This window comes from Etheostoma cragini, chromosome 19, assembly GCF_013103735.1.
Source record: "Etheostoma cragini isolate CJK2018 chromosome 19, CSU_Ecrag_1.0, whole genome shotgun sequence".
NCBI classification, from domain to species: domain Eukaryota; kingdom Metazoa; phylum Chordata; class Actinopteri; order Perciformes; family Percidae; genus Etheostoma; species Etheostoma cragini.
The window spans coordinates 7470114-7484862 of NC_048425.1; the positions used below are offsets into that span (position 1 = coordinate 7470114).

General features: G+C 41.0%; 2 protein-coding genes across 2 annotated transcripts in view; one reads left to right on the forward strand and one right to left on the reverse strand.

Moving 5' to 3' along the window:
- Nucleotides 1–2234, reverse strand: part of zmp:0000000660 (arf-GAP with Rho-GAP domain, ANK repeat and PH domain-containing protein 2) — a 113075-nt gene extending 110841 nt beyond the window's left edge. Inside the window, exon 1 of the mRNA XM_034856682.1 lies at nt 1925–2234. The gene's annotated coding sequence lies outside the window, so the exon portion shown is untranslated. The remainder of the gene's footprint in view (nt 1–1924) is intronic.
- A 2091-nt stretch (nt 2235–4325) lies between these two features.
- Nucleotides 4326–13989, forward strand: dthd1 (death domain containing 1). Its single transcript, XM_034856925.1, has 10 exons — nt 4326–5003; nt 5777–6284; nt 6982–7312; nt 7520–7699; nt 8236–8498; nt 9185–9340; nt 11170–11459; nt 12595–12845; nt 12948–13005; nt 13243–13989. Exons 1-10 carry the CDS (start codon nt 4556–4558, stop codon nt 13548–13550), a joined length of 2793 nt encoding a protein of 930 aa, XP_034712816.1. The 5' UTR covers nt 4326–4555; the 3' UTR covers nt 13551–13989.
- The last annotated feature ends 760 nt before the right edge of the window (nt 13990–14749 follow it).

Genomic DNA, 14749 nt, shown 5'->3' on the forward strand with positions numbered 1-14749 from the left:
CCATTGGACATCTTTGTCTCTTTTTTTCCAGCTCTCAGTTTTAAAATGAGAGCTTTACATCACAGCTCACTGCCTAGCAACATACAACCCTTAAAATGGCAAGCTATTGTTAAATGTCTGTTTCCTCATGCTTTCACACCCTCTCTTCAAAGTCAAGCAACGATGAATTCTGTGGCAGAACCGCTGTTTTTTTTTCTCTTAAACACACACACTCACACTTTAAACTCAGGGGAAGATACAGCAACATCTTGCATTGTCCACTTCTCTTTTGCGTTACAAACCTACAGTACACTGGGGACATGAAGTGTTACTTCTGCTTTCAAGTACTCACGCTCTTGTGGCACATGCATGTGTTTACAGTTGAGTGCTTTACTGTGAAAGTGGTTAAGAATAAACATCAACAGAAAGTGACCTTTAGATATCTCATATATGAGCCTGGTGAGAATTTAGCACATCTTCTGCTTTCATATATTTATGCACAACAAAATAATATGATAGATGTGCAACAAAAAAAAGGCAAAGTCAATTTTCTCAAAATGTTAGGTTGACATCAGTTGTGTTATTGTATGCTCAGATGCCTTTAAGCAAATCTTGTTTTTACCTTGTGAGCACACACATCACACCTTAGCTGCTACATTGCCTAGCATTTTTTAGCATTGAGAACAGTCCCAGCTCCACACGACTGTTGGCCTATAGAATCTATCAGGCCTGCCCAGCTGGGTATTGCAGTGTTAACATGCAGGGACCTGTATCGGCTAACTGCCAGCACAGGCACACGCCGAAGCTTGCTCGCACATTTGACCTGGCCTGCACTTCATCTCTGCCTTTAAGCGCTTATACACCCACTCACACAGTGTACACACATACAAACTAAACTACCCACAGAAGAGCACACATATTCAGCCAACATTATTAATGGCTAGATATAGGAGGTTTGATCCACAGCTATTGCCCCGTGTCCAAGCCTACAGAGTGTTTAGATCAATAGAAAAGAGCAAAAAGAGAACTTCACAAGATAAGCAGCTTGCACATCCCACATGGGCATAGGAACATGTGAAGCTCTGTGTGTGTGTTTGTGTATGTGTGGACATTAAGATACAACTGGAGGCAACTCACGTCTACACAACCTACTGACAGCATTATATTAGAGCTAGATATTGTGTCCTCTGTTTGAAATAAAACTGTCTGAAAGCAATGATGGCAGCCAGCACAGGGGATGTCTTACACCCACTAGGTCCACGTACCACAGGTATGGTTACACTGAACAAGGGATGAGTCAAACTCTAGCATACACGCCCATGCATGCACACCAACATACTTCTGCTCATTGCTCAGCCAACAAACTTTGAACAAAGTCCAATTTGTATCCCCTTCCTGGTTTAGGAAAGCATACCTGTTAAGGCTTTGCACTTTGTGTGTCCTGTGGACATATTTTCTACTTCAATATCAAGTGTTGTTTTGAGGATACCGTCACACAAACATTTATAAAAAAATTTAATTGAAAACTGCAGTTCAATATAGGCTCATTTGTAAAGCTATCGTTTTACAAATTACACTGCGTTGTTTGGGCAGAATGGTGTTTCCAAAGGCATAGTGCCAGAGAAGTTCGGACGTATGTGTTAATTAATGTATTTACACTTGGAAGAAAAAAGTAATTACACCATATGAAGATAAAGTGACTTGTCAATTAAAGTGTAAACGACGCAGTTTAAACTTGTTTGAATGTGCTTAAATTACCCGGCAGGTGATGCTAATTGTTTCTTGCGGCTCTGACTCGTGGAAAACAGCTAATTTAACTTTAAGCTAGTTCATTCCAGTCTCGTGTGCACTTGAGTCGGTTTTGGATAAATACACACACAACACTTGACATAAGGGTGTTTTACGTTACACGTCGTCGTGGGTCCGGTGGTTTGTAAAAGCTTACCTGAAAATTAAAAACAGGAGGCAACCTCCAGCATCATTCGCACATCTTTGCGCACTCCCTGCGTCCAGTTTCTGTCATATTATTCCGCTCGGAGTCTCTGTTGACTGTCGCGAGCCGCTCACAGCGTGCTCACACACTCGTCCGTTTCCGCTGTGTTCGGCAGCTCCACGCCCATTTCATCGCAGGCCAGGACTTCGATGCCAGCTGTGACGTACAGTCACCTTATCTTCATTTGTGCTCCTAAAAACTCTTAAACTAAAGGATTTAATAGTGTAAGTGTTGTGGTGGACATGTTAAGTTGTCAATCTCTTTGCCGAGATTGTAATAAGTGAGCCTGTTTCTGCACTAGGAAAGTGCCACTCGTAGTGTTTTGCTGCGAACCCTTGCATGTCCCAGCTAGATCCTTAAGGCCCCAGGCTAGTAGCTACTCGTTCAACACGACAGGAATGCAACAGGATGCCTTGCATTCTCGAATCCTGAGGGAAATAAAGAACATATTTAGTTTCATTATTTTAATCAATCTCTATTTAAATGAGATCACTGTAAGGGGGTGGTTAAATACAGTAGCCTACAACATTGAATGTGTACTTTATATGGCATAGCTGTATAGCCATAGGATTTGTATTTCAGACCTGACACTTAACTGATAAAAAGACTTTACATCCTCCACTTTGAATAACTCAAGAGGAAAACCTTGGGCTCCATGATGACCTCCTATTTTCCCCAAAGCACATATGTAAAACAGAAAGTAAATTGGCAGTTTAAATATTGTTGCATGTAAACATAATAGGCCTTTATTGTTTTATGAAATGCGATATAGGCTACTATTCCTATACTGTTCATACTATTAGCAATGTAATTAATAACAAATACATTTTCAAAGTGTGTGTCTCCTTCAAACCATAAAAAGAATACAGTTTGAACAAAATACCATTTCTTCAGGACCAGTATCGAGCTCAACAGTTCTACCCTACTATCATTAATAGTACATTTTTAAAGATTTTTTTTTTTAAATCATATTTTAATATGTGACTTTCTTTCTTCTCAGATGGACACTATTGCTACTAATTAACCCATAGTGATAAAATCAAGTACTAAAATAACAGGGTGCAGTATGCAGCATCAGCCACATGATGGTGACAGGGTGCTGCAGTACTGTAGCTTCTAGGCAACTGTGACTATGATGTCAGAGCAAAACAGGCCTTTCTGGGTGATGGCAATAGTCAATGTTGTTGCTTCAGATGCTTAAACCTTCAGGGTCCTGGTATTGTGCATGCCTATGCACCACCTGTCTATACTTGTATATTTCATGCCCTTTTCTGTTTTTTTTGCACCTCTGGTTGGACACAAACTGCATTTTGCTGTGTGTTTGTACACTGCACAATGACAATAAAGGACACTTGAATAGAACAGAGCCATTATATTCAAATAAATAAGTACGGTCTACATGTGGTTTTTGATTGTAGATACACATGGATTCTGAATGTCAGCTTTGTAAAATAAAAACTTGTAATTGCCTGTTGTTAGAATCCAGATGAAACTATGGTAATTAAAATCTTAATGTGATGTAACTTAGACAGCAAGACCTTTTGTCAGTCCATCCACTTTTTAATTACTTTTCTGATTGAGATTTTAAAAGCAAAAAGATAAGATAAATTCAAATATGATGCAGTTTATTGTTGTTAAACCAGTAATGTAAATCAAAGCATTTAGCTGTATCCAATCTTACGTTTCTTCTACCTCATCCTCTGGGGAAATTACATTTTTCAATTAGCGCTCTGAAAGGAATGTTTCTGCATAATGAGTACAGTATGCTTTGCTAATTTGAGTACATTTTGTTGATAATACAGTATTTTGTCATATTTTCTTTTACTTTTAGACTATGGTATTATGGTACGGCTTAAGTAAAGGATCTGAACACTTCCAACACAGATGTTTAAGGATTGTAAGACCAGACATTCCACAAACAACCCACAAAACAACACCCCATGTATTGTTTGTGTTGTTGTAGACTTTGTTTCAGAAAAATACACCTGAGTCACTATGTAAATCTGCGACCTCCTCCTCAACATACATATGCTTTCAAAACAAGGACAGTGTCATTTCTGCTACTTAAACTGAAAGAAATATGCAAAATTCATCCTTTGAGTAAATGTTTTTTGAATGATTGAGGAGTGGGTGAATTTAAAGAGCTGTCGTATTTTACTATGCAGTAAAATGAGTGACAGAAGAATAGAAGAGAGGAATGAGATGTCTGGAGGATTAATGTGAACTTATTGCTCCGTGGCTCCTCTTTTGTCCCTTCCTGCTACGCCTCCAGGGGTCGCCTTGGCAACATGTTTTACTGCTGGCAGCCATATAAAAACAGCATTGGCTCCTGTTAACTAAAAAAGCTGTACACAGTAACACTCAATGCCAAGGACACAGCAAACAAGGGGTCTTCAGCTTCAAATATAAAAGGAAGTACACAAGGGAATGCAACGCATTTTAGGGAAAATTTGATATTTTTAAGCATTATTTTGTTAAAGGAGTGAATTGCTTTAACCGTGTGCAACACGGACTGAAAAAGGGGCACAAAACAGGCCGGATTAGATTCTTCTGGACCTGATCTGTTGTGTTTTTCAGCTCAGCATGGATGCAAATCTGCATGTGAATACACTGAGGGATGAAGCTGAGTCTTTTCACGGCAGGGGGAATGAACACATTCTCCTAAGCGTGTTGACTGAAACTCTCCGAGGGCTTGAAGCTGTCAGATGCTCCAGAGATTATCAAAACGGAACGGTGGGTTGGAGGAGAAGCATAGAAGAAGGACCAGGTAGAGGCGAAGGAGAGGAAATACAGAAAGGCAGTGAAGAAGGGATGCTCAGTCCGGCAAAAGATATGGAGGATGATGAAGAGAGAAGGAGAAATGCTGATGAAGAGCGTGAGAAGAGAGCGTGCAAGCAGAGAGTTCTGGGAGTTCTGAGGGAGCTGAGTGTTTTTCATTCTGACAGAGTGACAGCATGGAGAGGAGTTCTCAGAGAATGTGCCCACAAGTGTCAACCAGGGGGCCGTTCTCAACAACATCGGTCCACAACAGGTACGTGAGTTGGTCCGACTGATGCATGTGTTTCCTCACCTTTATTTTGTGAAGACAAAGAAGTGAAAGTAATGTCACTTAAAGATGATATGTAAATATGAGATAAAGTCGAAATGTCAGTTAAAGTTCTAACAATGTAAGCAGTTGAAGTGGTGGTTGATGTTGAGTGACTGTTAAGAGGAGTGGAATTGGAACCATCTTTCAAACTGCAAACATCAATGTAAAAGTCCCATGACATGGTGCTTTTTAGATGCTTTTATAAGATTCCAGATCAGCCCATCCAAGCTTTCATCTTCTCAAAGACAGAGCAGGATACCCAGGGCTCGGTTTACACTTATTGCCCTTTCTAGTCACTGGGGGACCATAGGCAGGCTGGGGGACTGCATATTAATGTTAAGTGAAATTGTCATGCCATGGGACCTTTAAGTTTACATGGAAACTTGTCAGTGGAAGTTGAAATATAAGCATGAAAATGAGATTGTTGGCTGAAGGACTATTATTTTAAGCATTCATTTTAAACCTATTAGTGAGGCAAATGCCCTCTAGACATTAACATTTTTAAATTACGCAGAAATAGTTTATTAGCACTTGTATGAGTCAGTAATTGTGCATTAGTTTATACAATGCAAAATGATGCATAATTTTAGAGAGTAGTTTAAGAACATGAATTAGCTCTCAAATTAACTGTCAAGTAAAAGTTTTGTTTTATTGTTGTGATATACACACAATCGCTTATGTATTCTATCCTGTTCTACATGCCTGTTTTATTATAGATACAGAATGTACAGTCACACCTTGTTCAGACTCCTTCGGTGAAATTTTACTAAGTGTTGGGGAGGACATAGAGAACATTATGGACAAACTAAACACAGTCATATCTAAGCTGGACGAGGAAATCCTCAAGTTATGTGCAGAGGAGGCCTCAGCACTCCAGGAGACCAGAGATCCAAAAGCATCAAAGCAACCTGAAGATGACAACAATCACCTGAGCTCCCTTGATCCCCTTGAATCTGACCCCGGGCATAAACAGGACGTTATGGATGGAGATGATCAAAGCCACACAATGCCATCACCAGACATTGAACAATCCTCAAACTCCAGTTTTGACTGCAGCCATGCGAAAGAGACAGAGAAAGAATTAGTGGTCCAAACTCAAGGAAGTGGAAGTGAGAACTGTAATTCTCCAGAAAGTCAAACAAATTTTCTGGAGACTGAAAATGACACAAATAGAGTTGATAACAAGGGCAAAGAGAAGACAAACATTGGATGGATCACTGTGGGGTAAGTTGACTAAATCAAGGTACACTGTCCACACTGTTTGACTGTGTCATATTTTATAAGAGCTAGTTTTAGCCCTTTATTAAAAGGTATATGATGTTTGACTGAGTAAAATATTCAAACCGTAGAATTGTTTTGGTGGCTACTACATGACCTCCACTACAATTTAAAGTAGAGTTTTGTCTGTTGGAACAATGTTTGGCTGCACAGTAAGAGCTAGAACATTATTGTAACGTTGCACATGTTCAGCATCCCCGGTTCTTCATCCCACATGGGGATGCCAGCTTGTGAGTCTGGACATGATTTTATTCCTTACCCTCATTTCCCCCGCTCACTGATACAGAAGCAAACTATTTCATCAAAAGGTGCACACGTTATTGCCACCTGGCCTCCTCATAACCGGCTACTTCATGCAGTTCACTGTCAGGTCGATGCCCAGATTTGACCAAAAGCCAAACAAATCAGTAAAATTCAGATCAGACGGAGAGGCAGAGTCTGGGAGAAGTTGATATGGAAATGTGCATGCTCCAGTATTTCATAAATATTTAGGATGGTTACCTTTTTGCTAGAATTGTAGCTTAAATACGATGAAAACTATATCTGCTACTACCAACAATCCATTGCAAAAATATGCAATTTAAAGCTGTCCTTTAAGGCGGAAATTATCATTCATTTATGTTGTATTTTAAATGATTTCTAGGCTCACTGGTAAACAGGAGGACGGCCATTCAGATTTACCAGACACGTGCTTTATCAGAGCTCCCATGGGTGTGGCTGAAGTCCTGAGATGTGAGGTGGCCGACACCCTGAGCTGCCTGATGGTGACCGCCTCGGAGGAGCTGGTCAGCAGAGTGATCAGGGTCAAGGTTCAGGATGGAGCTAACATCCACTTCCCTGTGATTGTGAGTTTGCCTTTCTGCGCACGTTACCGCGGCAGCTACAGGGATGTCGCTGTGAAGATAGTTGATGGGGAGGGGAAGGCAAGCTACATCACTCCTGTGACCACAGAGGGCACGTATGGAGGGCAGAGGGTAACGTCCTGTTTTAAAGACACTAACTTATATTTAACTGTCAGCAATGCCATCAACTACAAAAGTTATTGTTTTTATGTTTAGGATATTTGTATGGAAAGCCAGATTTGACATCAGGGACAATATTGATTTTCTGTTCATAAATGATTTAAATACTTTGGCTGTAATAGATGATTTATTTTATGTTTTGTTTATGTCTGTTGTAAGAGCTCATTTGCAGAGGTGAGGGTGTACTCACTGGGCCTGTTTGCAGTGGTTTCCTGCCTGAAAAGAGAAAATTACACCGTTCCCACAAAGGGTTTGTCACTCAAACTCCCCATGGACCCCCGAATCTGTCTAAATTACCTCCCAGGATCCTTCACGGCTCCAGTAATGGCACAAACCATGGTATGGAGAAATGTACTTGATCACTATCCACCTATCTCCCACTATACTTTTAACACAAGCGTATAAACACAGCGAATATGTTTACTTAATTTGTTAGGTAGAAACATCTCTGTCAATTTGAGATCAAACCTTTGAAAAAGAACTCAATCTTTAAAATATTCAAATTGTTCTAAAAGATGAGAAAAATCAAGCCATGGTTAGAGCAAGAGGAGCATAAGAAGCAAAGATAGACTGCTTATGATTCACTGACTTGAGTTTTCACAGATGTTTGCTGTAAGCTAAAAGAACAGCTGTGGCGGAAATTTAAATCAACCTCCGAGTCCAATCATCTGTGAACTAACTCCACCACAACAGTTTGTTGCTTGATCACACGTCACAACCCAACAGCTCCCCCTCTACACGGCTCTTTTTGATGAAACAGCATGCTTTTGGCAAAACAAAAGTGTGGGAAGAAAAACTGTTTTCATATCACACAGCATTTCTGTCCAAACTGTTGCTTAAATAATGCAGAACAGCTGTTTCCTCCATTGCTTCAGATCCAGCCGGTAGATGCTGTCCTATTGGCAGCTGTCAAGTCCAAGAGCGACGCCTATCACTCAGTGGTGTCTACAAGTCCACTACTCTACCTCACCCACCCATCCTCTAAGCCACTGAGAAGACCCCTCACTCTTACCCTTCCCTGTCCCCCGAACCCCGAAAAGAACAGGTACACAAGGGGACAACGGGAGGAGCAAGACCATCAAACTCGGCCTGTTAGTGCTTCTCCACCGTCGGATCAACCTTCTTCCCACAGAAGGAGGTGAGTTAATGGTTTGAAATACAGACATCAGAGGATCAATGGCCAAAAAAATCTGAGTCCAGAGATGCTGGTGGCAGCTCCCAGATAAGTATGATTCATTATTAACAGCTGAAGAATGTGTTGTACAAACCATCCATAATGAATATAATTTTTTTTTAAGTAAGGTGTGGCAACATGGCTAAAGGGATGGGCATGTTTGTTTGTCAGTTGGTCAACCAACTTGGTCCAATTAGAAACAGCACCTATTGCATTATTATTACATATTCAGTATCTATCTATCTATATATATGAATATATACATACATACATGTAATATTCCTTAAGTATTGAGCAGACATTCATGACTCCCACACAATGCATTCTCATGGGTAATCCCCTGACTTTGGCTTCAGTGAAACCTTAAATTTGTCCAATACAAGTCTAATACTTATGTCTAATTACCTGAAAAACAAATGAATTTCCATCACCCTCAGTTGTCTTCATGAATTAGCCAGCTACCACGTTGAACTTAAATGCTGAACATGGTAGATATTACTGTTTAACATCCACATGTTGTTCATTGTGAGCATGTTAGCATGCTAATGTAGGGATGTAGCATCAAAGCAGCGCCCTGCACATAAGCACAGCCTCACAGAGACTCCTGGTCTTTTTAGATGATGATATTGTGTTTTTAATGTTTCTGCCAGAGTCCTGGTCGCCTCTGTGAAGTCTAAGGAGATGTCCAATGAGCTGCTGATTGTTCTGGGTTCAAGAGACAAACAGTGGAGCATCCTGGATAAAGTCACAGTCAGGAACCAGCAGAACGGACTGGTGTCCTTTGAGCTGACAGAGAACTTTGACAGGTTTGCACAGTAATGTCTCCTTTTAAATTCATGTAAATCTAAGAGGCTGCTGAAAATATAGATGGCTGTTGATAATGGGAGGCCAGTCCTTTAAACTTCAAACAGACATACTTATTTTAACATTTCAAGAAAGATGCATACACACAACACAGAATCCAAATACATTGTGTACACTTTAAAGCAAAGTTTTGTATAGGAAATATAAATGGATGGAACGGATTGTGGTGGTTCAGTCAGGTTTTTATGCCAGTTTTATATACCGCACATACTTAGGGCAAAGACCACATAGCGCTTTGTGGATGAAAATTAGAATGGTGGAGTCAATTATAAAGCTACCAAGAAGCCATTGAGAGTTAATATGGTTTTCTGATCCTGTTAGAATCCTTGGTGCAGTACTCTGGAGCTAGTTGGAAGCTGCAAAAAGAGGCTCGGGTGTTATAGTGGATAAAAAATGAAAGCCTGGATGATTTTCTCTGTGACTGCAACACTCAGTGGATATACTGTTGTACCTTCCAACCTAAACAGATCACAGCACAAACTACAATATGAGGCAGACACATCCATAGAAGGACTACAGGCACTAGAGCTATGCCCAGGGTCAGCTTGTAGGGAGATTGTCATTTAAACCAACATTTGTGTCAGATCCATTGCGGATTTTTCTGTCTTCCCAGGAATATAAGAATCAGAAAAACATACAGTGCTGTATCAAAAGAAGACCTTTATCCGACGCATACATGAGTTGTGTTGTAATGTCTCTTACCAATTCTCCTCTTGCCTGTGCCTTCCTGATAAGGTTGATCAACAATGTATTTGATTTGAAGGATGGAATGTTTTCAGTTTACAGCTGTTGTTTCCTATACGCAGTGTGAGAATGGCCAGGCCACCCACACCACAAATGAGGATGTAATAAATCTTGCGTCTGACCACAGAACAGGAATTACTCTCAGGCGTCACAGATTAATTGAAGTGAAAGCAAAAGCACTTTTGTTTGATTGTGTACATGTTTGCTGAGACGCAGTTAGCCGACTCCAGGTTTGTTTGCTTCTCGGGACACCAGCCTAAAACCTTGAAATGACGAGTTCCTTGCAGTGTTGTTCTTGTCATATCAAGGAAGCCGTTGAAACTGGTTTACACATAGAGGCCAGAAAATCTTTGATAAAGACAAGGACTGAAACTGGCTCATTTGGTTAATGAAAAAAGTAAGTAGGGTTGGGTGATATGAAGGTATATGTCCTCAGAATGATATAAAAATGCCTTTCGGATTATTTTTCTACGTTGTTTCTACCGTGATGTCTAAAAACTAGAGACCAAAGTGCGTTATGGCAATATTTACACATCACTTGGATGGCGCTTTACATTTTGGGAATTAAAGGGAATGGGAGATGACAATCTGATTGGTTTATTGCATGTTACGCCCAGAACACACCCATTAACTAATGAAGACACTAAGTTACAACCCTTTTTTTCCACCGTCAAAATGGTAAAAGTGGATTTGGACATACCCTAAATGCACCTGTGCCATGTGCTTCACACCGTGTGCTTAGATCGTTAAAATAGGGCCCATAGTTTTAAATTGTGAACTGTTCCTTTAATAAGGATATATTCTCCTTATTTCTTTCCTGGGCTGTACTTCTCTTTCTTATCTAAAACAGCTTCCCCAGGGATTAATGTGTGTACAGTCAGTACTATGAAGTCTTTATTCTGTCTTTAGTCTTTATTTGGGCCCACGATAATAGACTCATCTCTTCCCTTTATTAAGCAACAATCTGATCTCTTGGCTGAGCTGAACTTCTTAGTTTTCCTCCTGTCTCTCACGGTCTACCTCTCAGGCTGCTGGTGGCTCGTCTCCTGTCTCCGCTACAGCCTTGCCGGATCACCTCCCTGGCAGAGGAGTTGGAGGAGTTGGTCTGCTGCCACGCGGCCACTGTCCTCCTCCAGCGTAGACAAGACGAGCCCCACGCTGTCCTGGTGGCTGCTCTGCCCAGCAGAGACCTCAGCTGGGAGCTGTCCAAACTGCGAGCACGGGGCTTCAACGGCCTCTCGGAAACCTCGGCAGAGATCTCCATGTGTGAAGGAGACCAGCTTCTCCTTCGTTTCAGTGGCAACATCACTTCTACAGGTAGGGTGTGAGGTTCAGCTAACTTAAGGTTGCCTGCACACTGAAAAAAGCTCCCGAGGTGCAGAAAAGAATGCACAATGTACAAAAATGTGGTGGGGAAATGACAGAACAGTGAATGTTTTGGTTATGTCAGGACAGAACATATTTTCTCCTGATTGGCCGTCACTGGCCTATTTAAATCCATAGGATTACATGTAATTTGTGTTATTGGAAGGGTTACTGTTACCTTTTGTCGAGGCATTCATGCTCAAAACCTGGTGAATCTCTGACTATTCCTCTAGTGCCAACATCACGTAAAAATCCATTTGAAAACATTAAATCGGAAGCTCTATGTCAATAATGGGATCAGCACTGTTACAATTTAGCTCAAAGTAAACCCTCACTGAGCAGCTAGCATGGATATAGACTCTCAGTCCTCCATACTGTTTCACATGTTGTCACTGTTGTAAATAGTTATTTTTTCATCTGAAGTCTCGTAGGTTTTATTTTATTTTTTGTCATTGTGCGGGCATTTCTGTCATAAGAAATGATTTACCTTGGCCACACATTTCTGCCATTTAAAAAGTTGGAATGATGCTTAGAGATGGAATATATTGTATTAAAAGTTGGCCGGGTTTGGTGTTCGAACAGTGTGGTGTAATGCGTTAAATCTGCACCCTGGCATTCCTATGGAGGGGAAAAAAGGACAAAAGGATAAATAATGTTTTACAAAAGAATTACATGTCAGAATCTGTTAGCAGGTTGACAGTATACAACAAATCAAACTATGTGTGTTTTGCTGCTTTTGAGTTAAAACACACATATTTGCTGAGGCCTTAAAGGTATCTAAACCATCAATATACTTAAACAGTTGTTGCTGTTGTTGGGAAAATCAGAAGGTTCCAAACACCTACCACAGGTCTAAACAGATCTGTCTTCCCGCTGCTTGTCGTCACTACAACTGGATGGCACAGATCATATACTACATTTAAAAATATGTTTGCATAGGCAGCCAGCAGGATGCATGTGCAGTGTGTTCAGTCTCGGGTATGTTTGATCTCCTGTTTTCCTTCTCACTTGAAGATGACCTACTGACTGGTTTGGATTTAGTTAGTTGAAGTGATAAGATTTTGAACGTCCATTTTTTTTACAACAGGAACTTACAACGACCAACATGGTGTCCCACATGAGCGAATCACCTTCCACAGCCAGCAGAAGAATCACCTTATGGTGTATCTAAAGGAAGTTGATCCGTTTAGGAACTACAGTTCCCCCCACTACAAAGGCACTGCCATGTTTTACAAGGTAACCAGAGGTCAGCTGGAGTGGCGAGGTGACAGACCAGTCCTAATGGACACGAAGCTCTTGGGAGAGCCCGTCTGTAAGCTGTCTCTGACTTTACCCAAGGTGCAGAAGCATTCACAAGGAATTCAACATTACGCATTGTGTTAAAGAAGTTGACCTTCACAATCATAGAAGATCCTAACATTTCATTCTGTTTCATTTCAGAAAGTGAGAACTATTAATCGGGCCATCACAGCTGGGGGGGGGTTGTGGAAGGAGACAGGTGGGTGACATGTTTTGAGATACTTTACCTGAATATTTCCTTTTTTATGTTATAGCTGATTATTGCATACTGTATATGTATATGCTTACATTTGCCATATTTTAAAATCAAAAGGTTCTCAGATCTTCTCAGATTTTGTAATTTTCCCAAACGAGCTGTTGCTAAGTGTTGAAAATTTAAATGCATCAGTTTCAGGCCACCAGTGTCTCCATCAGTCATCCCTTGCCTACCCACCAGATTCCCTGTCAGACTCTCTTCTTCTCTGGCTGTCTGGGGAGCTTTCGGAGGAGGATGTAGCCCTTCTAGTGCTCTCCCTGCGTCTCCGTCGTAGCGCCGCTCAGCTGGTGAAGCTCCGGGCTGGGGAAAGCCTGTCCACCCAGGCCTTCCATGCCCTGGCCATGTGGAGAAGGGGGCTGCCTGCTGCCACACACCAACCCAAGGCCTCTCAGCTGGCTCACTGCTTGGCCAAGAGCGGCAGGCCGGACCTGGCCAGGGAGCTGCTGCTGCGACAGGCTGCAGCCAACAGACAGGGCTCACTGAAATAGTAGAATTCACACAGCATTCAGATCAGATCATATGTGCCTGCCAAATAAACTGGTGGCAGTGTTGTGTTTAATCCACAAGAGGTCAGCATTGGACTGCAAGAGTCCCTGCTCTACTCAAGACTTGAGTTGTTAATGCACACAAGTCACGACTAAGTCAACCCAGTAATTTTTAGAGGCCGGAAGACTTGTTATGTTATTCAGTAAAAAAGAAAAGATAAATATCTGAAACTGTATCTACTTTCCTTTGCTGTTAACTGTCTCATGACCCGTTTCACTGTCTAGTGACCCCTTGGCAGGTCCTAAACCACAGACTGGGAACGAGCGGTGTGGGTAGTATTTCTAAGCATTTCTTGTGACACAGTTGAAGCACAAATTGCTGCAGCTAATCACATAAGACACTGAGTGAGACATTTAGACAATATTCAATGATGCAATAAATCTCTCTATAGATACAAGCAGGTAAAAATATATACACCCACAAGAAGGCAGGCCTTTGCCTTTAAAATAAAATAAAACACTGATACAGGCATACAAATAATCAGCATATTTCAATGTGTTCTAAAAGTGTTCCTGGGAATGAAGTTGAAAAAACATCTCACCACAATGTCCATTTAGTGGCTATTCTGGAGTTTATGATCAACATATCACATGATCATCACATAAGGGACTACATTTATGTAGTGCTTGGAGTTTTCCCAATTGTCATGGAATGGTAAAGTAGTAAATAAGAGGCTTATAGTAGTAATAGTAGGTAGTTAGTAAGCTAGCATCACTTCCAAGGCCAATTTCTTTTTGTAGTTAACATTTTATGATGAAAGAAACAATACTGTTTCTTCATTCAGGCTATATGTCTATTATGGATAATCAACTTTTGAGGATGCTGACTTTTTGCCTGAAACATGCAGCTTTAGTCTCGGTCTTCTAGCACGATAGCATGTAGCCTACCGTAACTGTTAGCCATCAAGGACCTCTTTTACAGGATTTTCCTTTTAAAATGAATCCACTGCAAACATAAAAATGTCAGCGGGAGATGGTGTTTCCAACAAAGTCACGGCGCTATTGTTAGCTTAATTAGCTAGCTAGCTACAACTGCTACAGCTGACAATTCAGCAAGAAAACACGTTAGTTGTTGACTAGATATTTGAGGCCTGTTTTTGTCTGTCTTTCTAAAATAAGCCGAAATCTAGGAACTATTGTTA